This window comes from Vombatus ursinus, unplaced genomic scaffold (genome assembly GCF_900497805.2).
Source record: "Vombatus ursinus unplaced genomic scaffold, bare-nosed wombat genome assembly UNPS02009062.1, whole genome shotgun sequence".
NCBI classification, from domain to species: Eukaryota; Metazoa; Chordata; class Mammalia; order Diprotodontia; family Vombatidae; genus Vombatus; species Vombatus ursinus.
In genome coordinates this window covers 21,475,344-21,497,787 of record NW_020948840.1, presented here as the reverse complement: position 1 = coordinate 21,497,787, position 22,444 = coordinate 21,475,344, and the positions used below count along the sequence as shown (strand labels likewise).

Here is a 22,444-nt window from a genome sequence, read left to right as displayed (position 1 = left end):
TCCATCAGCCTTATATATGACTAATAAAAGGATTTTTGCTTCCCTTTGTGATATAAATAAAGGCAATATATGATTATAATACATTGGTGGAGAAGTCTAATTACTTTGTTGTAATGGAATAGATTCAAAACAGGATCCACCCTGGAATGTGGAGATAATATTTGTGAATGTTACCCTATGAAAACGAAGTTAATGATACATAATTGACAGAGGAATACTTCCCTACACTGTTAGAGGAAGGTTTCTCACTTAATGAGATGAATTTATCAAGAAGGCTAAGCTGAAGAAGTAACCAATAAATCAGAATGGGAGAAATTGATACACGACCTTCAAAAGTAACGTAATGACAGGTTTCTGGTAACTAACAAGAAATACTTAAATAGAGGTTAAGTATAGCTTATCATTGTTTCTCTACAGCATCATCTCAAGGGGAGGTAATCTGACTGACACAAGTATTTAGTGAGGCTTGGAAAGAACATCTACACAGTAGATAAGCATGATAAAAGGTAGAGCTCAAAGACTTGATTCCTTAAAACCACTTAGCTCTATACATACAACATAGCATGCTGTTCTTAATTTGGCTTTAAAACTAGGCCTTTAGGCCTACAGGAATATGTTAGCTATTTATAATTCTCAGTATAAATTAATAAATAAGCATTTTCTCATGGTTTTGTGGTTAGCATGAATCAATCTCTAACAACCTGATTACTTTCGAATAAAATTCTGAAGCTGCAAAAAAGAGGACAAGACCCACATCCCACCAAGGTGGCAACCTGTAATATCCTAAATGAAACAGCTCATATCCTTTACCCTTTTGTTACAATAATTACATCACCTGAGACATTTGCAATGTGAGGTCAGTATCTCAAGAGTGAATATAATATTCTGAATTCAGGAAAGGACACTAGTGGTAGTATACATGCATAACCTTCATTTCTCCAAGCTCATGGGTTCCAAGACTTAAGTCTTGTGTCCTTTTGCAAAGTGGCCTGGAAGTTCAGGTAGACTTTTTGACTAGAGATGTCTGAACTGAAATAGTGAAAAGAGCTAAATGGCTCTTCAATGGAAAAATGTTTCCTTCCTTTGAGGAAAGAATAAACTGCAAGCAAAAGTGACAGACAGGAAAGAGAAACATTATGCAATACAGAAATTTCATCAACAAAATATTTTGATTATAGAACACCTAAAAAACATGAAAGTTTTATTATTATAAAGAATGACACGCATATGCCTTATATTTGCTTTGACTCACAGTATAATCACATGTCTGGACCAGAGAGAAACAAAGTAAAAGTTCTGATGTGAAAGGAACTGAGAAGAAAAAATCAATAACGAGGGCCCAACGAATGCTCCCCACCAGATAAAGCCATCCTATCATCCATTCCCCAAAATAGGATTTTAGTAATATACTTAAGAGAGACTAGTTTCACAAAGAAATTCCAGGATTGAAAAGAGAATTACTTTCACAGAACCACGTAAGAGAGGATACTAGATTAACCTGAAAGCTTCTCCATGGACTAGTGAAGCTGTTACCAAAGGAAAAAAATCATTCTAGTGCTCAATGAAATGTAACAGATACAGAAAAGAAGCGATTTTGTAGGAAAATGTCAAATGTCTTCTGTTTTGCTCTATTAACAAAGCTGGTAAAATTTGAATCCAAGGAATATCATGTAAAAAACAAACACAAGCAAAAAAAAGTTACTATGGGAATAGAGAAGACCAGGGTTCCTCAGAGGAAGATATTGAAGCAAAACAAAACAAAACAAAAAAGTCTCTCCTACCCCAAAAAGTAACGTCAAATGGTTCTCTGCCAAAAAGAACTTAAAAAAGACTTTAAAAATCAAATGAGAGAGATTGAGGAAAAATTAAAAAGAAAAATAAGAATAATCTAAGAAAAAACAAGATTATGAAAAGAAAGTCAACCAACTAGAAAAGGAGATCCAGAATCTTAAGAAAGAAAACAATCCCTTGAAAATTAGAATTGGGAAAGGGGAAGCCAGTGAAGTTATAACAGACTAAGAAATAACAAAAAAAAATATAAAGAATGAAAAACTAGAAAAGAACATGAAACAGCTAATAAGAAAAACAACTGATCTGGAGGGCTGATCAAGAAGAGAAAACATAAGAATAACTGGACTACCTGAAAGCTATGATCAAAAAAAACAATCTTGATACAATAATATAAGAAATAATTAAAGAAAATTAATTGTCTTGAAGTGTTAGAACAAGAGGAGAAAGTAGAAATAGAAAAAATCCACTGATCACCACCTGAAAGAGATACCATGAAGAAAACCTACAGGAATACCGTAATTCTGAAACCTCCAGCTCAAGAAAATATTATAAGCAACAAGAAAAAAAAAATTCAAATATGGTAGAGCTACAATTAGAATCACACAAGACCTAGCTCAAGAAAATATAAGCAACAAGAATAAAAAAAACAACTCAAATATGGTGGAGCTACAATTAGAATCACAAAAGACCTAGCAACACTAAAAGATCAAGGGGTCTTGGAACACTATATATCAAAGAGCAAAAGAACTGGGGTTACAGCCAAAAATATCATACCTTGCAAAATTAAGCATAATCTTTATTTGGGGGGTGGGATGTGTTGTTTTGGTTTTTTTTTTTTGTTGGGGGGAGGGGGGAGAAGAGACAATCAAAGTTGTGCAACCCATAACTAAGACTGGATTGTCACCAAATACCCAGAAGATGTTTTATAGCATCACAGCACCTGGTAGAGTGTATATTATCCCCAAAATGCATTTCACCGAGCAATTTTCAAACAGCACATTCAATGAACTGTCAGACTTTCAAGATTTTGTTTCAAAAAGACCTGAAATCAACAGAAAATTTGACATACAAGATCTAAGAGAAATACAAGGTGAACATCAAAAACTAATTACAAGAGCCTCAAAAAGGACAGACAATTTACTTTTTATAGGAGGAAATGTAAATTGTATGTCTAAGACTGTTATTAGTAATCGGGTAGTTCAAAAGAAAGATTGGGGTAGAGTTGAATATGATATGATATTAAAAAGCAAACCATCTAGGAAAAGATAAAAAGAGGAATTATCTTATACAAATGAGGTACAAGAAGAAGAAATGACACAGAGAAATTAGATAGGGAAGGAGGGCTGGAAGTTCTGGAACCCCTGCTCTTACTGGGAATGGATTAAAGAGAGAAGAGCATGCACGCACACGCGCGTGTGCACACACACACACACACATATATCTAGAAGGGTATAAAAGTCTTCTAAATTCAGAAAGAAATAAAAGGCTTAGTGGATAGGATAGGGGGAGAGGATAAGGGAGTTGTTATTGTTTTTTTTTGGGGGGGGGAGACAATAAAAACTGTGCAACCCATAACTAAGACTAGATTGTCACCAAATACCCAGAAGGGGTTTTATAGCATCACAGCACCTAGTAGACTGTATATTATCCCCAAAATTCATTTCAGTGAGCAATTTTCAAATAGCACTTACAGTGCTCTAGAATCCTTGGACTTTCTAATCCTTTCAAGTTAAGCTGGAACTCTTCTTAGAAACAAGAAGGAAAGGAACATTCTCTGAGAGAGATTAGAGTATATTATTACTCTTGGTAATTTTCCCCAAAAAATGAGACTTAAAAAGGACCAAAATATTCTCCTTCCTAGAATTTCATGATACTAATCTCCCCAGGTATTCCTTCCACCTGTCCAAACAATCCTTCTTCGGCTCCTTGGTATAATAATAATCCTGCAAAGGGACGCGTGTCCTGCCAATTAACTGTGGATCTTCCCTCAAAGATCTGGCCTGGGCCTTCTTTTCTCTGTAAACTTTATTTCTTGGATATCAGCTCCCAAGGGTTCAATTATTATCTTGATATAGACAACTCCGAAATATACATATGTTGTATCTTCCTTTTTCTGAGCTCTGATACTGCATCACCAACAGCCTGATGGACATATCCACCAGGATGTTCCATTGGCAAACTTGACATTTTTGAAACAAGATTCACTATCTTTCCACATAAACACACAGAGTGCCCCCTCTCCCTTTTCACCTCAGCTCTGGCCCCAACTTACCCCTTTTCTTAACTTCTCAATTTCTGACTATAGTACCATCATCCTTCAATCAGACCCAGGCTTACCACTTCAGGGTCCTTCTTAATCTTTACCATATCCCACCTCCATATTCAATCTACTACCAAAGTCTTGTCTATTTTACCACCATAGCACCTCTCATATTTGTTCCTTTCTGTCCATTCACATAATCATCATCTTAGTTCAGGTCAGTGACACTCCTCAAGACTAATGCATCACTCTTCTAACTGGTCTCCCTGCATCTTATCTATGTCCTCTTTAATCTATTTTCCATAGAGTCACCAAATCAATAGTCCTAAATTAAAGGTTTAACCACGTCACTCCCCAAAACAAGAAGCTTCAGTGGCTTCATTTTGCTTCTAGAAGAAAATACAAACTCTTGTATTTGGCACTGAAGTCTCTCATAACCAAGTTCCATCATACCTTTCCAGACAAAGTCTCTCTCATACACTTTATTTTCTACCCGACTATTTTTCTGATTCCATAACATGATATTCCATCTCCTATTCCTTGGCATTTTGCACAGATGTGTACCATAAATGAAACGCACTTCCTCCATACCTATACCTCTCAAAATTCCTACCTTTCTACAAAGCTCACATTAAGGCCTTTCCTGATCTCCTACTTTTCCAGTTCAATTAAATCAATGTTTATTAAGTGTCTACTATGTGCCAGGGGCTGTGCTAAGCAATGGGGATACAAAAAGAAGCAAAATACAGTTCCTGCACCCAAGGAGCTAACAATATGATGAGGGAGACAACATGCAAACAAATATATACAAAGCAAGCTATATACGGGATAAACAGAAAATAATTAAAAGAGGGAAAGCACTGGAATTAAAAGGGGTTAGGGAAGGCTTGTTGGAAAAAGTGGGATTTTAGTCGGACTTAAAAGAAGACAGGAAGGTCAGTAGTCATAATGGAGAAGGGAGAGGTTTCCAGGTATGGGGCATAACCAGAGAACACCCAGAGTCAAGAAATGGAGTGTCTTGTTCATGGAACAGCCAGGGGATGAGTGTTACTGGATCAAATAGTGCATGCTAGGGAGTAAGGTCTACGAAGACTAGAAAGGTAGGAGGAGGCTAGGTTATAAAGGGGTTTGATTGCCAAATAGAACATTTTGTATTTGATGTCAGAATCTAAGGAAGCCACTGGAGTTTGAGAAGGAGGTGACATGATCAGATATGTACATTACAAAATCACTAGATCATGAAAGCGGGAAGAGACTTGAGGCAGGCAGACCCACAAGCAGGCTACTGCAATAATCCAGGTGTAAGGTAATGAGGGCCTGCACCAGAGTCAGAGAAGAGATCACATTTGAGAGATTTTGCAAAGGTGTGAAATCAACAATCTTCACAGACTAGATGGGGGAGGGCTCATGGTGAGAAACAGTAAGGAGTCCACAGACGACTCCTAGTTTGCAAGCCTAAAGCCTGGGAGGATAGGGGTGGGGAGAGGTTTAGGGGGAAAGAAAATAAGTTCTATTTTGGAATAATGAATTTAAGGTGTCTACTAGACATCCAATTTGAAATATCTAAAAGGCAGTTGGAGATGCAAGACTGGAGGTCAGCAAAGAGGCTGAGGCAAATTAGGTAGATTTAAGAATCATGAGGACTGTGGAGAGGAGATGGAGGGGGAGAAAATTTAGAACTCAAAATCTTATGGACGTGAATGTTGAAAACTAAAAATAAATTAATTTAAAAAATAAAAATAAAAGAATCATTAGGACTTTCTGATGGCACAGCCAAGATGATGGAATAGAGAAAGCTGAGCTCTTCCAACAGTCCCCTTCAACCAACTTTAAAATAATGCCTTGAACTGAATTATGGAGTGGCAAAGCCAACAAAAAGTTAAAGACATTCTTCCAGCCAACTTAAGAAGTTGGAAAGAGGGATCTGTGACAAAGGGGGAGGAGTCTGGGCTGGAGCCCATGTGGATGAAACACCAATGGTGGGACTATATGGTAGTGACAGATGCAGTAGCAGCTCTGGGAGCTCTCAAGTCAGACATGGTAAGGGGACCTGGCAACTGGAAAGAGAGAGTTTACAGGGGACAGGACCCACGTACTAGTACTGGAGGCAGAACCAGAATCTGTCTGGCAACTACACTGCCTATACCCACTGCTGGGTCATAGTCCAAGGACAGAGAGGAGCACTTTCAGGCAAGAGACAGTAGAAGACTGGAGGGGCAGTACCAGTTCTAGGCCCAAAAGGTCAGGGTCAGTATTGTTTTGTCTCCTAAGGAAGGAGGGGCCCAGAGGAGAAATATCAATTGCAATTACAAGGAATGGGGCCATTCCAGGGTAAGGAGCAGATTGAAAATAAAACAGCAGTGACCACACTTCTGCCCAGATCAAACCACCTCAAATCAAAAGAATACATTAAAAAAGCAAATTGGCCAAATGGAAAAAGAGGTACAAAAGCTCACTGAAGAAAATAATTCCTTAAAAATTAAAATTGGGGAAAGTGGAAGTTAATGACTCCATGAGACATCAAGAAACAATAAAACAATCAACTGACACAAAAAATAGACTGAGGAGAGATAAATTTAAGAATTATTAGGCTACCTGAAAGCCAAGATGAAAGACAGCCTAGATATCATATCTGAAGAAATTATAAAGAAAACTGCCCTGAAATCTTCGGTGGAAACAAAAATTGAAACAATCTATCAAATCTACCAAAAACTTCCAAATTCCCAGAACTAGCTCTGAAAACAGCATTGTGTAAAAGCCTGAAGTCTGAAACAAAGGCTCACTCCCCTAATCCCCACGCCAATTATAGCATTAACATAAAGTTCTAAATCAAAAAATATGGTGGGAAAATGAGCAAACAACAAAGAAGAACCTGACCACAAAAAGTGATGAAAGGGAAGATCAAGACACAAACTCAGAAGACAACTATATCAAACAGCTCTAAGCAAAGCCTCAAAGGAAAAAAATGTGAATTGGACACAAGCCCAAACCCAAATTCCTAGAAGAGCTGAAAAATTTTCTCCAAAATCAAATAAAAGTGGTAAAGGAAAAGTTAGGTAAAGAAATGAGAGCAAAGAAAGAAAATTATGAAAAGACAATTAACAGCTTGGTAAAAAAAAAAAAAAAGGCACAGAAAGTACTGAAAAAAATAATACATTAAAAAAGCAAATTGGCCAAATGGAAAAAGAAGTACAAAAGCTCACTGAAGAAAATGATTCCTTAAGAATTAGAAATGGGAGAAGTGGAAGTTAATGACGACATGAGACATCAAGAAGCAATAAAACAATCAACTGACACAGAAAATAGGTTGAGGAGAGATAAATTTAATAATTATTAAGGCTACTTGAAAGCCATGATAAAAGAAAGAGCCTAGATATCATATCTGAAGAAATTATAAAGGAAAATTGGCCCTGATATCTCAGATGGGTAAAACAAAAACCAAAAGAATCTATTAATCACCACCTGAAAAGAGATGCCAAAATAAAAACTCCCAGGAATAGCACAGCCAAATTCCATAGCTCCTAGGTCAAAGAGAAAACATTGCAAGTAACCCGAAAGCAACCATTCAAATTACCATGAAGCCATAGTCAGGATCATATAAGATCTAGCAGCTACCACATTAAAGGAGTGGAGGGCTTAGAATATAATATTCCAGAACGCAAAGGAGCTATGATTACAACCAAGAATAACCTACCCAGCAAAACTGAGTATAATCCTTTAATTTAATTTCATTAAATAGAGAGCTTTCAAGCATTCCTGATGAAAAGACTGGAACTGAATAGAAAACATGACTTTCAAATATAAGAATCAAGAGAAACATAAAAAGGTAAACATGAAAGTGAAATCCAAGGAACTCACTAAGGTTAAACTGTTTACCTTTCAATATGGGAAAATGAAACATATATCTTCTAAGAACTTTATCATTATTAGGGCAGTTAGAAGGATTTGACATAGAAAGAGGGTGCAGGAGTAAGTCTATTATGTCGGGATGATATAAGAAAAAATAAGCAAGAAAGAGATGCTGGGAGAAGGAGAAGAGAGAGGAAAAATAGGGAAAATTACTTCACATAAAAGAGATATGCAAGGAAGAACTTTCATAGTTGATGGGGAAATGGTACCTCCCTCACATCTAAATTGGAGAGAGAAAGAGAGGATAAGTAGAAGAACACAGGATGGAAGAAAATGCACATTAAGTTATCATAGCTGTGAATGTGAATGGGAGGAGCTCACCCATAAAACAGAAACAAACAGCAGAATGAATTAGAAACTAGAATCCAACAATGTTGTTTACAAGAAACATACTTGAAACAAAGAGACACACACAGAGTGAAAGGAAGGTGCTGAACAGAATCTATTATGCTTTAGCTGAAGTAAAAAAGGCAAGGGTAGCAATAATGATCTCAGATAAAGCAAAAACAAAAATACACCTAAATAAAAGGGATAATCAGGGAAACTACATTTTGCTAAAAGGCACCATAAACAATGAAGTAATATCAATATTAAACATAAATGCACCAAATGGCATAGCAGCCAAATTCTTAAAGGAAACGGACAGTAAAGGAAATTTCCTTTCAGAGTTAGATAAATCTAAACAGAATTAATAAGAAGTTAAGGAAATGAACAGAATCTTAGAAAAGTTACATATGATAGACCTTTAGAGAAAATTTAATGGGAATAGAAAAGAATATCTTTTTTTCAGCTGTACATGGCATGTTCCTAACAAAATAACTACATATTAGAGCATAAAAACCTCACAACCAAATGCAGAAAAGCAGAAATATTAAATGGACCCCTTTCTGACCATATTGCAATAAAAATTACATTTAATAAAAAGGGCCTTGGAAACACAGATTAAAAGTTAATTGGAAACTAAATAAACTAATCCTAAAGAATGAGTGGGTCAAAGAATAAATCATAGAAACAATCAATAATTTCATTAAAGAGAATGATAACAATGAGACAACATTCCAAAATTTATGGGATGCAGTCAAAGCAGCACTTAGGGGAAAATTTATATTTCTAAATGCATATATCAATAAAAGAGAAAAAGAACAGATCAATCAATGCAATGGACATGCAACTAAAACAAAACCAAAAACCAATAAATTAGAAATCCTCAATTAAACATCAAAATAGAAATCCTGAAAAATCAAAGAGATTAATAAAATTGAAAGTAAAAACAAAAAACAAAAAAAACCCAAACATCATTGCACTAATAAAACTAGGAGCTATTGGGAGGGGGAGATTAAAATAAATAAACCATTGGTTAATTTGATTAAAAAAAAAAAACCTAATTACCTGTTTCAAAAATAAAATAAGTGAACGCACCACCAATGAAGATGAAATTAAAGCAATTATTAGGCGTTATTTTGCCCAATTATAAGCCAGTAAAACTGACAATGTAAGTGAAATACATGAATATTTACAAAAATATAAACTGCCCAGATAAACAGAAGAAGAAACAGAATACTTAAATCACTATCTTCATTATTCTTGGTTTTTTGGTCTGTTTTATTTTGCAACATGACTAATGTGGAAATAAATGTTTTACATGACCGCATACGTATAATCTTTATCAAATTACTTGCCCTCTCAATTAGAGGTGAGGAGAAGGACAGCATTTGGAACTCAAAATTTTAAAAATGATTATTAAAAAAAAATTTATGTGTAATAGGGAAATATTTAATGAAATTAATAAAAAGAATTAAAAAAAAAAAGAATTATTAGCATAGAAATGGTAATTAAATCCATGGGAGCTGATGAGATCACCAAGTATTATAGAAGTAGAAGAGAAGAGGATTCAGGACACAACACTGAGGGACACCTACAGATAGAGGGTGTGATCTGAAAAAGGATCCAGCAAAGGAGACTGAGAAGGAGCAGTCAGGCAGGAGGAAAACCAAGAGAAAGCAGAAAGTGGATGCATCTACCGTAAGTAGCATAGCTACAAAAGACAGAAGAGATTTAGGATGATAGTAGTGATGGAAGGATCAAGTAAAAGTTTTTTCAGGAGGGGGAGACAGGGATATGTTTGTAGTCAGTAGGAAATGAGCCAGCAGACAGAGAGAGATTGAAAATAGGTGAGAGTGTGATGACAAAGGGAGCAATCTATTGGAAGAGATGGGATAGAATGAGATCACACGAACAAGTAGGTGACGGTTAGACATGATAAGAAGTAAGGCCACTTCATCGTGTGAGACAGGGATGAAAGAAAAGAGTGGCAGAAGGCACCTGAGGGATAGGTGAAGAGAGGAAAAGAAGGAGTTCATAGAAAACAGCCTCAATTTTTTCTGTAAAATACAAGGCAAGGTTCTCAGCTGAAAGAGTAGGAGAAATGAAAGTCAGTGAAGTTTGAGAAGATGAAAAGGTTTGGAAGAGCCACTGTGGAGAGTGGGATAGTGAGCTGATAAAAGAGGCAGAAGGATTGTCCAGCAGCAGCAAGGGCCCAGTTGAGGACGTATAGCATAAATCTGTAGTAGACCTGGTCAGAACAGTTGTGTGATTTTCTCCTCCTTTGTTCAGCAGCACGTGTACAGGACAGCGAAAGGTGATGAATAGTGGGAGTGATCCAAAGCTGAGGCCTGGCTCGGTATAATGCTGAGTGTTCTTTCTCTCCTAACAATATTTATTTGTACTTGTCAGAACAACGTACCCTGTCAGTAGACTAGAAATTCCTAGAAGGTTAGAAACAATTTCACTGTTTGTCTGGTTACAAGTTGCTAATACAGGGAAATTAAGAAGAGCCTGTTAAATTCATAGGACTATAAACCTAGTGCTGGAATTCTTCTAGCCCAATACTGTCATTTTATAGATCAAGAAGTTTAGATTCAGAGTTGTGGTGACTCGCCCAAGGTCACCTGAGTAGCGAGAGCTGGGAATTGAACTCGGGTCCCAGGCCTCCCAGTCTGACTGCACCTCACTGCCTTCCTACGACTGAGTTACATCAAAAGCTACAGAAAGAATTCCATCAAGACTTTGAAGGAGTTTGTGGAGAATAGCCACAGAAAAGGAAGAGAAATTTTAAGCTCACTTCACTCACCTGCCGGTCCACCTCTGGAAGCAAAAGCAAAAGTCGCTGCTGGCAGTCCCCAGGAAGGACTGAAAATGTGTGTTTGTTAATTAGAGCCCTCAGATTGGTGTTAACCAGGATAGAATCAGGTGTTTCAACATCAATTTCAGCACATTTAGTCCTTTTCAGTTGCCCTGAAAAAAATGTTACAAGGAATATGAACAATAAATCTGTAAATAGAAAACATTTTATTCTGGTTCTTTTCCATTTTCTTATTAGCCTTAAGGTACTTGGAATCTCCTGCTCTGATTAATATTCATATGCAATGTTATTCACAAAGCCCTTTCTTCATAATTACCCTAGGAGTTAAGTAAGACAAGTTTTATCTCTTTATTAACAGAAGAGGCCCTTGAAAGGATAAATAACTTACCCATGCTCACAAAGCTGGCAAGACAGAGCAGTGAGTGATTTTACAGGTCATTCAATGCTAAAGCCAGCATCTTTTTCCTTTCTACCACACCCCTCACAATACAATCATCTCCTAAAGAGTAGAAGCCCCTACAAGCAGACTATCTGGTACAGCACAAGTAGCTGACGATGTCTTTCATTCACATTATAAAGACTTTACTTTTTCCTACTCTTATTTACTTAATTTCCAAAGTTCCAAATCCTTAACCAAATAATTACAGGGCACATGTCCCTAATCCTAGTACAAAAAGTCATCAAATATCTATACACTTATATATAAAATTTACAGAAAGTCTTTTCATATATATTCCATCTCTCATGCTCTCATAAACAACATACCATGTAATCACTAAAGACGAAAAAGGTTACATTCAAATAAAGTGTGAATATGGATTTTTGTACATAACTGAAAGGCAAATTTTATTAAATTTTAGAATCCTATCCAGAAAAAAAAATTGATAAATAAGCAGAAGACTGTGAAAATTCAGTAAAGATTACAGTGACTGATAAAATTCATCATGGACCTTGCAAATTAAAAAATAATAATAATAATAATGATAATCACGCATTTCTATTTTTCATAGGAGTTATGAATGAAGCTTAGAGAAAAACAGAATGATAAAAAAGTACATATCTTGTCTTTTGAGGATCTCATGGAATAATCTGGTTGATAAGATGATGAAATATAATAACTAAGAGTTTTGTTGGCTACATTCCACTCAGCCTTTAGTTACAATGTCAGTATCAACAAAACCTATAATATGAAAGAACTCACTTGTATGAAGCCTGTCAGATCTCTGGAATGGTTTCTTCCCCAAACCTGGCAAGGGGTTTTCAACTTTAACTGAAGAAGAAGAACTAGAGTTTGAATTATGGGGACTGCTTGACTGTCCATCTGACTGCTTTCCTTCCCACACAGCTGGAAAAAGAAAGAGACTTAAATAAAAGTCACACTGAAGAGATGGGGAAACCAGTGACCATATTTCAATAAATTAGTAAACAAATACTAATTGTCTATGAAGAAGACATTGTGATTTAGGCACTCCACTCTCTGGGGTTGCCATGACAACACTGTTTATTATATACATACTTTCTTGCACATTACAGTTAAGATTCCTAAAACATCAGAAGCAAGCTTGGTTAGCCCATATAATCAGCCTAATGATTAGTAGCAAACTGGACTTTATAGGGGAAAAGAAAATTTCTACACACAGCAGGTTTTTATTTTGATTGCCCAAAAGACTTGAGCATATCTCCCTGTGGGAATGCAATAGCAGAATTTGTTAGAAGAAAAATTATTATTGTTTTGTTTTTTTTTAACTGTCAGCTTGAACAAAAATGGAACTAAATCAAAGAGTACAAGATAAAAGTGGCTTAATTTCAATCAGGCCTGAGCCTAACCTCAAAAGTAAATGTATATAAAACAAAAATGAACAATCTTTGTGAAGGTAGTCACTTCCTAGGCCTACTAAATAGATGATTCCAATATATTATTAGAACAGCATTAATTGAATCATTCTGTGCAAATTTCTTTGGTACCTCCCTAAGTTTTTTTCAAGGTTTAACACCTAAGAGTTTTCTCCATATACTTTTCTTCTCATTTGATTTCTATAGAGGTTATGTTGTATGGACGTGGCGGCACAGAAGAGGAACTGAAGAGGGAATAAGAGGAGAAGGTAGTAAGGGATTTATTATATATCAATATAAATAAGAAAAATTTGGCTCAGCACATGAAAAATGGCACTGTAACATGAAGAAAAGGTACAAAGACTCTGTCCCCTGAAGATGATGATGTTAGTCTGCTTACCAGGTTTAGTGGGGACAGGGTCACTGGCTGCTTTGACTGTCTTCAGCAGAAGATGCTGATTAGAGGATATGGGCATGCTTGTTCGACATTGTTGCTGCTGCTGTTGCTGCTGCTGTTTCTTTTGCTGCTGCTGTTTTAAAGCCTATAAAGAGAACATCACTTAATTATAAAGTGAATGCAAGTTTCCAGAGATGAAGGGAAACTAGAACACAAAATATAACTATGTTTTAAAGCTAAGAAACTATTACTCACTCAACAAATATTTTAGCATACATCTATGGATCATGAAATAAACAAGTTATGCCCCTATGGTGATCCAATTTCAATGCACTTTCACATACAAAATCTCATTTTATCCCTGAAATGCCAAGTTCTTCATCAATATTAACATTTTTGGTTTTTAGAAATATGAACAACAGGCAATATAATAGAAAGTTGGATTCAGATAAGTTTCCTATCCCAAATTTACCTGTATGAATAGCAAAGCTAGAATTAAAAAAAGAATCTGAACTTCCAATATGCTTTACGAAGAAAACTATTTGAACACTGTTTATAAAGTATAGAGGCAAATTAATATAGAAAAGTCTCTAGTTTGAAGATACTCAAGAGATAAAGCTACAAACAATTTGAGAGAATGTTTGAGATGTAACCCAATGGTTTGAAAATAAACACCATTAAAGGGAATGAAGGAGAAGATGTGAGGAGAGAAGAGGAAGATTTGCAAAGTGAACAGAGAGTTAAAAAGAGAAGTTCTCACAATGGGATTTCTATTCCTGAATTATAGTTTAAAATAGAGGAATAATGGGCGTGTCCAAAGGCTGGTAAAAATGTAGTATAGTAGTACTTGCCTAAACAGTTATGTCTATTTTTATATGTATACACAGACAACTCATACACATATGCACATGCGAAATGTTACAAAGGAGGGATTCTTACCCTTATTATCACAGATTTCTTTGATAGCCTGGTGAAGCCTATAGAATCTTTTTCTCAGAATAAATTTTTTTAAACACATAAAATACACAAGATTTTACAAAGAAAACCAATTATGCCAAAATACAGCCATAAAAACATTTTTTAAAATGTTTAAGGACTGCAGGTTAAAGAACTCTTACTATAGAGGGTAGCTATTACACAGAAAGAACTGTACATATCCAAAAATTCCACCTTATTTAATTTGGGCTATATTCTAGTCAGTCAAAATCTTTTTGGATCTTATCCTCTATCCCCAATAAGTTAGCTATCATTCCCAGTTTTGTACCATATGCAAATCATTTATCAAAGATATTAATAACAATTAAATGGCACAAGGTCAAAGACCCATCCTATTAAAGACAGCTCTGTAAGCTGACATCAATACAGTAATGACTTCTCTGTGTATGGGTCCTATCATGCAAACATCTATAACATATTTATGCTATCATTGACTCATACCTTTCTAGCTAGTCCATAAGAATGGTATAAAAATTCAGAAAGGCAGTCAAATACAGTACAAAGAACAATGGAAGTAGAGTCAGAAGACCTGGGTTCAAATCTGTGGTACTGTGGGCAACTTAAGTTCTCTCTTTAGGCCTCAGTATCCTTATGTGCAAAATGTGGAGATTAGACTAGTTAACCTCTGAGGTCCTTTCCAGTGCTAAATATATGTCAATACTCTATGAATTTCACAGGAGACAATCTCCTAGGAAGATGCCGACAATAAAAACTAAGACCTCAGATGTATATAAACAAAGTACAAGCTATTTGCAACAATCAAGATGAACTAGAAATCCTAAGGAAAGTAGGTAAATTTGACCTCAGAAGCATCACTATGACTTGGGATGGTATTGCACATGATTGTAATACAAAAGTGTAAGTGTATATACTTCATCAACAGAAAAAGGATAGATTAAAAAGGGAGGGAGAGAGGTTGGTTAATGGAGAAGAGTAGAATTGTACGTTAAGAAGATATACTGATGTGGAGAAATCCAGGAAACCAGCATGGGGAAGAGCGAGCATTGAGATGAAGATAAATGAAAACAGAGAGGTAGCCAAAGGGTAACAGATAGTGAATTGGCCTCAAAGTCAAGAAAAGCTGAAAACAAGCAATATCTCTTACATATAATGACTGTGTGACTAGAAGTCACATAATCTCTCAGGAGCCAGGGCAAGCCTGTCATCTCCTAGAGGAAGTAAGTTGAATATGGTCTGATGTGCACCTTAGGTATTGGGATGTTCAAGGAGAGAAAGGTAAGAATCCTCTGGACTTACCTTTTACACGGAAGTATAGGAAGGATGGGAAACAATCAAGAACGAAATTATAAAGATAAACAATTCTATGGAGAAAGTTGAAGTTGCTCTGTATGGAGCTAGCTAAACAAGCTCCTTGAGATCAGGGGCTGTTTTCTGCCTTTCTTTGAATCCTCGTCACTTATCACAATGCCTGGCATATAGGAGGTCCTTAATAAATGCTTTTTGACTAGATGAATGTGAAGTCCCCAACTTAGATATCTTTCTTTCTTTCTTTCTTTCTTTCTTTTTCTATGGTGAGGCAATTGGGGTTAAGTGACTTGTCCAAAGTCACACAGCTAATGAGTGTTATATGTTTGAGGCCAGCTTTGAACTCAGGTCCTCCTGACTCCAAGGCCGGTGCATCTAGCTGCCCCAACTTAAGATTTCTTAAAACACAGAGAAATGAAAGATAGGAAACAAATGACTATAGAAACATAGAATAATCTCCTAAAAGTAGCATTAGAATAGCTTAAGAATAGAATGACATGAAACAGGAAAGAAATGCTAAGAACAAAGAGGTTGTTTATTTTGGGGGCAATAGAGAGGGGTTAGATGTGTTGGTGAGAAGAGGTAGTTCAAAGAAGCAATACAACTGCTCAGGACAGAGGGAACGATGACAATGGAAATTATCTTAGCTCTTCTTTTGTTTCTTTGACTTGGAAAGGACAGGAAAAAACTGGCTAAAAGGGAACTAAAACTCATTATAAGTAGGGAAACTCCAAGAGAGTTAGCTGCCCTTGAATTCAAATAACCTGGTCAAGATAAGCTCTGTTCCAGATATTGAAAATATTGACAGATGGGATTTCTGAGTCATTAACAGCAAGAGAAAGCAACAGCAGAAAAGACACAGGAGAGCAGTCAGATGACCTCAGTTTAAGTTACAGCTCTATCATCTGGACACTGAACCTCTAAGGAGCTCAGTTTTTTTCATCTATAAAATGAGAGAGTTGGACTAGATGGGCTCTAATGCCTCTTCTAGTTCCAACAATGTTTGAATCTTTAAAAACTTGTGGAGAATCAAAGAAATAGGGAAAGGATCCATATGTACAAAAATATTTAAAGAAGCATTTTTTGTTGTAGCAAAAAACTGGAAACAAAGGACAATAATTTAATAAATTACTGTACATGAATGTAATGGAATATTACTGGGCTACAAAAATATGAAAATTGAATCAGAGAAACCTGGGAGGGCTTGTATGAAGTGATGCGAAGAAAAGTGAATAGAACCAGAAGATTAATTTATATGACTATGATATTATAAAGGAAAAGAACTTTGAAACACTTAAGAATTCTGATCAAGCAATGGGTCAAAGCATATGAAATGTTTAGTGACAGCTCTTACCTAACTCTAGTTTTTTGAGAGAATGGTTACAGTGATTCACATTCTACCAGAAGAACATCAGAGTGCCTGTCTTCCCAAAGCCAAGGCCTTTAACAACAGTTCCGTCTTTCATTATCAGAGCGTATTAGGTCAAACCTCCGAGTTGCTTTAGCTCGAATTGCTCCTATCATTGGTAATCTAGAACAGTTGTTCACAAGGTTGCTAGGCTCCCCTCAGTAGAGTTCTCCAAACACTTGAAGGGGTCAAGCACTTCTATAGCAATGGAAGGGATTCTCAGTTAGTTATACCAGAAGACCTCTTAAGTTTTTTCCTAAACAGATTTTCACATGGGTACTGAAGAAAGCTGATTGACTTATACTCACCCTGGTTTGCTCCCTATGGTTGTTCCAGAGTATCTGCTTACTTTTCCAGTATTCCCAGTCTACAGAACTTTTAATGTACTATAATCCAAAAAACCACAAAAGCAAAAAACTAAAAGATCTCTAAAAACTCTCATAATTGCTACCTAAAGAACAAACTTCTAGTTTAAAAGCATAGAAGCGGGGCAGTTAGGTGGTGCAGTGGATACAGCACCAGTCCTGGAGTCAGGGAGGACCTGAGTTCAAATCCGACTTCTGACCAAACATTTGACACTTACTAGCTGTGTGACCCTTGGCAAGTTACTTAACCCTAATTGCCTAAAAATAAAAAAATAAAAAGTAAATAAAAAGAATTAAAAGTGTAGAAGCTCAAATAAAGTAGGAAAGTCTTACTTCCATTTAGTCAAAAAGGGAATATTAAGACTCTATACTTTGGCTTTCCTAAGTTGACAAACTTAAGTTTTACTCCCCAAAGTGCATTAGGCTAAAGATACATAAAGTAGGCTAGCTCAGGCTTCCAAATTCTCACTTCAGAACAGGCTTCTGATCTCACATAAAACCTACCCTTGGTTGTTCTCCTGTCATAGAGGATGTAAGGGCCAGAGAACCTGATCTCCCTGTTCTTAGATGCCTGCTGAGAAAAGTAAGCCTGAAAGTCAGTCTCAGATCTCATTTAGATTTACCTGGAAAAGAAGACTTTGGGATAAGAAAAAGGTGAGGCAGGGTAATGAAATGAACCATGGAAAGTTGAAGTTGCTCTGTATGGACAGAGATCATCTTGTTTCATCTTTGTATCTAGTGTATTGCACATAATAGGCACTCAATAAATATTTGCATTAAAATAGTTTTACCACTTGTTCAGTTCTGCTTTTCTCATTTCTTTTTTAACATGCTGAAAAATATTCTAAGATTTGAAGACTGACAAGAAACTTATTGCTCAGTGTGCGACACAGACCAACCATGGCAAGTGAATCAAATGTTTCTATGCCACTACATTCTGCTATGGTCACGTAACGGCCTAAGTATAGAGTCAGAAGAGCTTCAAAGTTCTCTTAAACAAAAATTCCAATCAACTCCTTTTTCTCTGACTTGAAAAACTCCAAATCCACAAATTAACTGTATTGCAATTCTTAAAGATTAAAATCTTATCACTGAAAGAAACCTGAAAGATAGCAAAATTTTCTTGAAAGTACTAACATTCCCATTCATATTTCTATTCTGAAAGAAATGGTCAAAGCATCAAACTAATTCTACATAAAACTGCTTGCATGATTAGTATGCACATTACAAATTTACTGTCAAACCTTGAAAAATAACTGGTCTTACATTTCTCCTCAAAGAAGCATTTGTATTTCATAATTCAGCACAGAAGGCATATCAATGACAATGGATATAGACTAAGATGGAGGAGCTTTGCCATGTGAGAATATTGGAAATTATTTGAAGTTCTTCAAAGCCTTCATAAACCTTACAAAGGTAAACAGTGTTTTTGGGTTTTGGTTTAAAAACCAAACTAAAAACTGTAATAATGACGTTCTGGGTTAACTAGAAAGTCAACCGTACTTTATCCCTGGCAGACATCATTCCAAGCACCTGTGATGTAAATGGTTATTGAATTTTTTAGAGATGGTACATTATTTATCCACTTGCATATAACAGTCCTTAAATCTTTCTTTGTGCTTTCATCTTAATGCTTTTACAAGTCATTTGAAATTTTCCCAGTATATTTATTGCCCTCCACCCCACAACCCTTGCCAGATTGAAGTATCTAATTATTTCCCAGGGTGAATGAAAACAGACACATGGTGTTGAATGTGGATCTACACTTCTGATGAGCACACTCTAGCCTGATTACCTGTTTCAGTGCCTTCTTGCTGTGCTTCTGGGATGGAGAGATGACTTTACCAGCTGAGATGGAGGGAGATGGACAGCTTGACTGGGGGGAAGATGGCTGTGACAGTCTAGACGATACTAGGGAAAAAATAAAGAAAAATGAAAACCAAAAATAATGTTGTCAAGGGAGATACCAAGTCCTGATTTCCAGAAATCCTTAAGAGGTATCATGCCTTTGTGTTCCATGGGTACAAAACTGGGCCCATGTGTTTCCCTTGGGAAAGTTCTAAAATAAGCAAGCAGTCCTTTCTACTGAAGGATTTAAGCATACTGCCTCACACAACAAAAATACTCAGTAAGTATTGAATTCCAATACATCCCTTCACTTGCATTCTTTAATTCACTAAAGATGGATAAATTCACTAAAGTTCTAAAACACTGAATGCTAACCTAATGTCACCACATTAACCATAGCCTATTAAGATAAGCCTAGAGTGGCTTTTGGTGCTGCAATCAAGCGTTATGACAGTCTAAAAACAAAATAAAATTGAATTTTGATGGCAATGTGTGGGAAGAGAAAGAGTAGAGGACTGGGAGATCTGGATTCTGGTCTGGCTCTACCACTAACTAGCTGTGACCTTGGGTAAGTCACTTAACTACTTTATAGCTCATTCTCCTCATCTATGAAATAAAAGAGTTGGAAAGGATTATCTACAAGGTCCCTTTCATCTTTAAAATTCAATGAGGCTTTGGGATACTTCCAATGAGAGAGAGAGAGAGAGAGAGAGAGAGAGAGAGAGAGAGAGAGAGAGAGTGTGTGTGTGTGTGTGTGTGTGTGTGTGTGTGTGTGTGTGTAATTTTCTCACTTACATGTATTTTTTTCTCACTTCTCGACCTTTTAAGATTGTGGTTGTAACCAATGAAATCACAGGACTGGTCCCCTAGTTTAATGGATACCTAGTTTAATGAAAGCAATACAGGATGATACAGAAGTGGTGGTCACAGTCTCCTATTACAGATGAACTTCAAACCATCTTGAGTTTGTCTGAGCCTAGGTGTAACTGTTAAGTATTTCTGAAGGTGAAAGATTCTGCCTATGACAATTGAAAAATACTGTTGGCCAAAATAGTTTAAATTAGTTTTGAATTATCATCAATATGGGCACCAAAGGAAAGCAGAACTGAGAAGTCTTAGGAATGGGATGAAGAACAAAGGAAGTATCCTGGAAAATTATATGATATAAACCATGCTAGTATATTTCCTGATTCTGGATGCTCTTCCTATTGAATAAGGCTACTTAAAAGTACCCTATTCCTATATCTCCTTTTCTATATTTCTATGAGAAAATACTCAATGGGAAGGAAAATAATGAGAAAAGGAGACAAAAGTGGATAATAATGGGAAGAGGTATAGAAAAAAAAGTAAGGCAGAAGGTTAGGGATAAAAACTCACTCTCTCCCTCCTGCCCCACCCTCCCCCCAATACTACTTGGGCTATGATTCTTTTAAAGATAAAAAATTTGGAAAATTCTCTACTGACGTAAAGGCTTAGGTGGGAGCAGCAAAGGACTACATTAATAAGAACGGGAAAGAAAATTATTCTTGCCTGCAATTCAATGTACAGGGTTATACATTCATGTTACTATACATAAGTAATTCAGCTCTTCACTTCCTGGGACCATTTGTCTTTCTAGGCAGTCCATTCTTCCAGCCAGACCACCACCAGAGACCATACCTCCCAGGAGCTAAGGCACTCAGCTCTGTACTACTCAGGACCACACTGCCTCAGCTTCCCCTGGTCACCTTCTGTCCTGTTGCTCTTGCTGCTGCTGCTGTTCTATCCTCCAAATTTGACCACCAGAGTCCATGCCCAGGAGGAAATAAGCCATTTGAATTTGCACTTCCTGAAACCTTATCTTCACCTTTATCCTGGTTACTTTCCACCTTGCTACCCCCAATTCATTTACTCCTCCTTCTCTCCAAGTCCAATTTCTACCTCTTGCTCCAACATGAGTAAACCAAACACTACACTGTATGTATACATACATATGTATATATACATATACATATATATGTACATAAAGTCTTCAGCATTAGAATGTAATCTCTTTCCAGACAGGAACTGTGTCTCTTTTGTAGATAAATCCTCAGCACTTAGCATAGTGCCTAGAACATTCTAAATAATTAATGAATACTTTTCAGCACTCAAATTTTCTGATTCTCTTAGTGCTGAACACAATGATTTCTATTTAGTAGAAACTTAAGGCAGTTTTGTTAAATTAAGTATCCAAAGGAAAAGAAGACTTTCTTTGGTCTTCCAGAAGTCCTCCATGCTTTGTAACATTGCAAACAATAAAATTATTTCATTATATCACTACAGTGGGTACACACTCAGCCAATGTAGATTGTAGCACTTCCTCACTTTAGCAGATGGTCTTCATGAGCTGTTTTAGCTGAGAAACTCGTAAACTGGTGGTCAATCATATGGTAATGAATGAGCCTCCCTGATTTCCTGGAACAGTTCCATGATAGGTTGAGTTCATATTCACCATCTTTCCACTTCTGCAGTGCCTACCAGAGTCTGCACTCTGTCAGAACAATCTCTGAGGTCCCAGGGCTGCTAACACATTATGATCAAATTAAAACTGCCGTGATTATAAAAATGCCACCAGTAATGGGCACGTGTACTCCTTTCTATCCTCCCTCTCCCTGCAAATGCCCAAACTTTCAAAGCAAATGGATTAGAATATGCTAAGTTAACTAAAAGATAGGGTCAGTCAAAATGAAGATCTACACACAGTACGATATCCATCTTTCAACATCAAAGTGTAACACAGAGGCACAGTGGGATCTGTAGTGTAAAGGGGACCACCTCCACAGGTAAAGTCTTTAATTTTTTTCTTTGGATTGTCAATGTGAACTGCAGCCCCCAAATAGTTTTGAGGAAATTCTTTATTGGGGGGAAAAAAAGTGATTTTTCTCATAACAAGTCCAAGATGAGATGAAATAAAGTAAATTAAAGTTAAAAGAAGTAAAATAAAGTAAATTAAAATAAATTCAATGGAACACTCCATATAACTAAAAGCAGTTGCCATTAATTCTAAGATACTTTCCTTGAAAAAGGAAATAACAACATCCAGCAAACTTATTCAGGGATGTGTTACCAATGATTCAACTAAAATGATAATGGGAATGAGCTTTCTGTTTTCATTATTTTGGAAAAAAAAAAATTAAACACCTAATTATTTTACCTGTATGGTTTTAAAAAGGAGGTCTTCTAGGTATCTCAAAGTTGATATATTCAA

The 22,444-nt window shown here is 36.3% G+C and overlaps 1 protein-coding gene across 4 annotated transcripts in view; it reads right to left on the bottom strand.

The window, feature by feature from the left end:
- The window catches only part of ASXL2 (ASXL transcriptional regulator 2), a 167,064-nt gene that overhangs the window by 16,938 nt on the left and 127,682 nt on the right, over positions 1-22,444 (bottom strand). For all 4 annotated transcript variants that reach the window (XM_027850306.1, XM_027850307.1, XM_027850308.1 and 1 more), the window contains 4 exons: positions 19,163-19,278; positions 13,336-13,477; positions 12,304-12,447; positions 11,091-11,254 (listed from right to left, as the gene is read on the bottom strand). In XM_027850306.1, the coding sequence (XP_027706107.1) occupies positions 11,091-11,254; positions 12,304-12,447; positions 13,336-13,477; positions 19,163-19,278 (566 nt within the window). The remainder of the gene's footprint in view (positions 1-11,090; positions 11,255-12,303; positions 12,448-13,335; positions 13,478-19,162; positions 19,279-22,444) is intronic.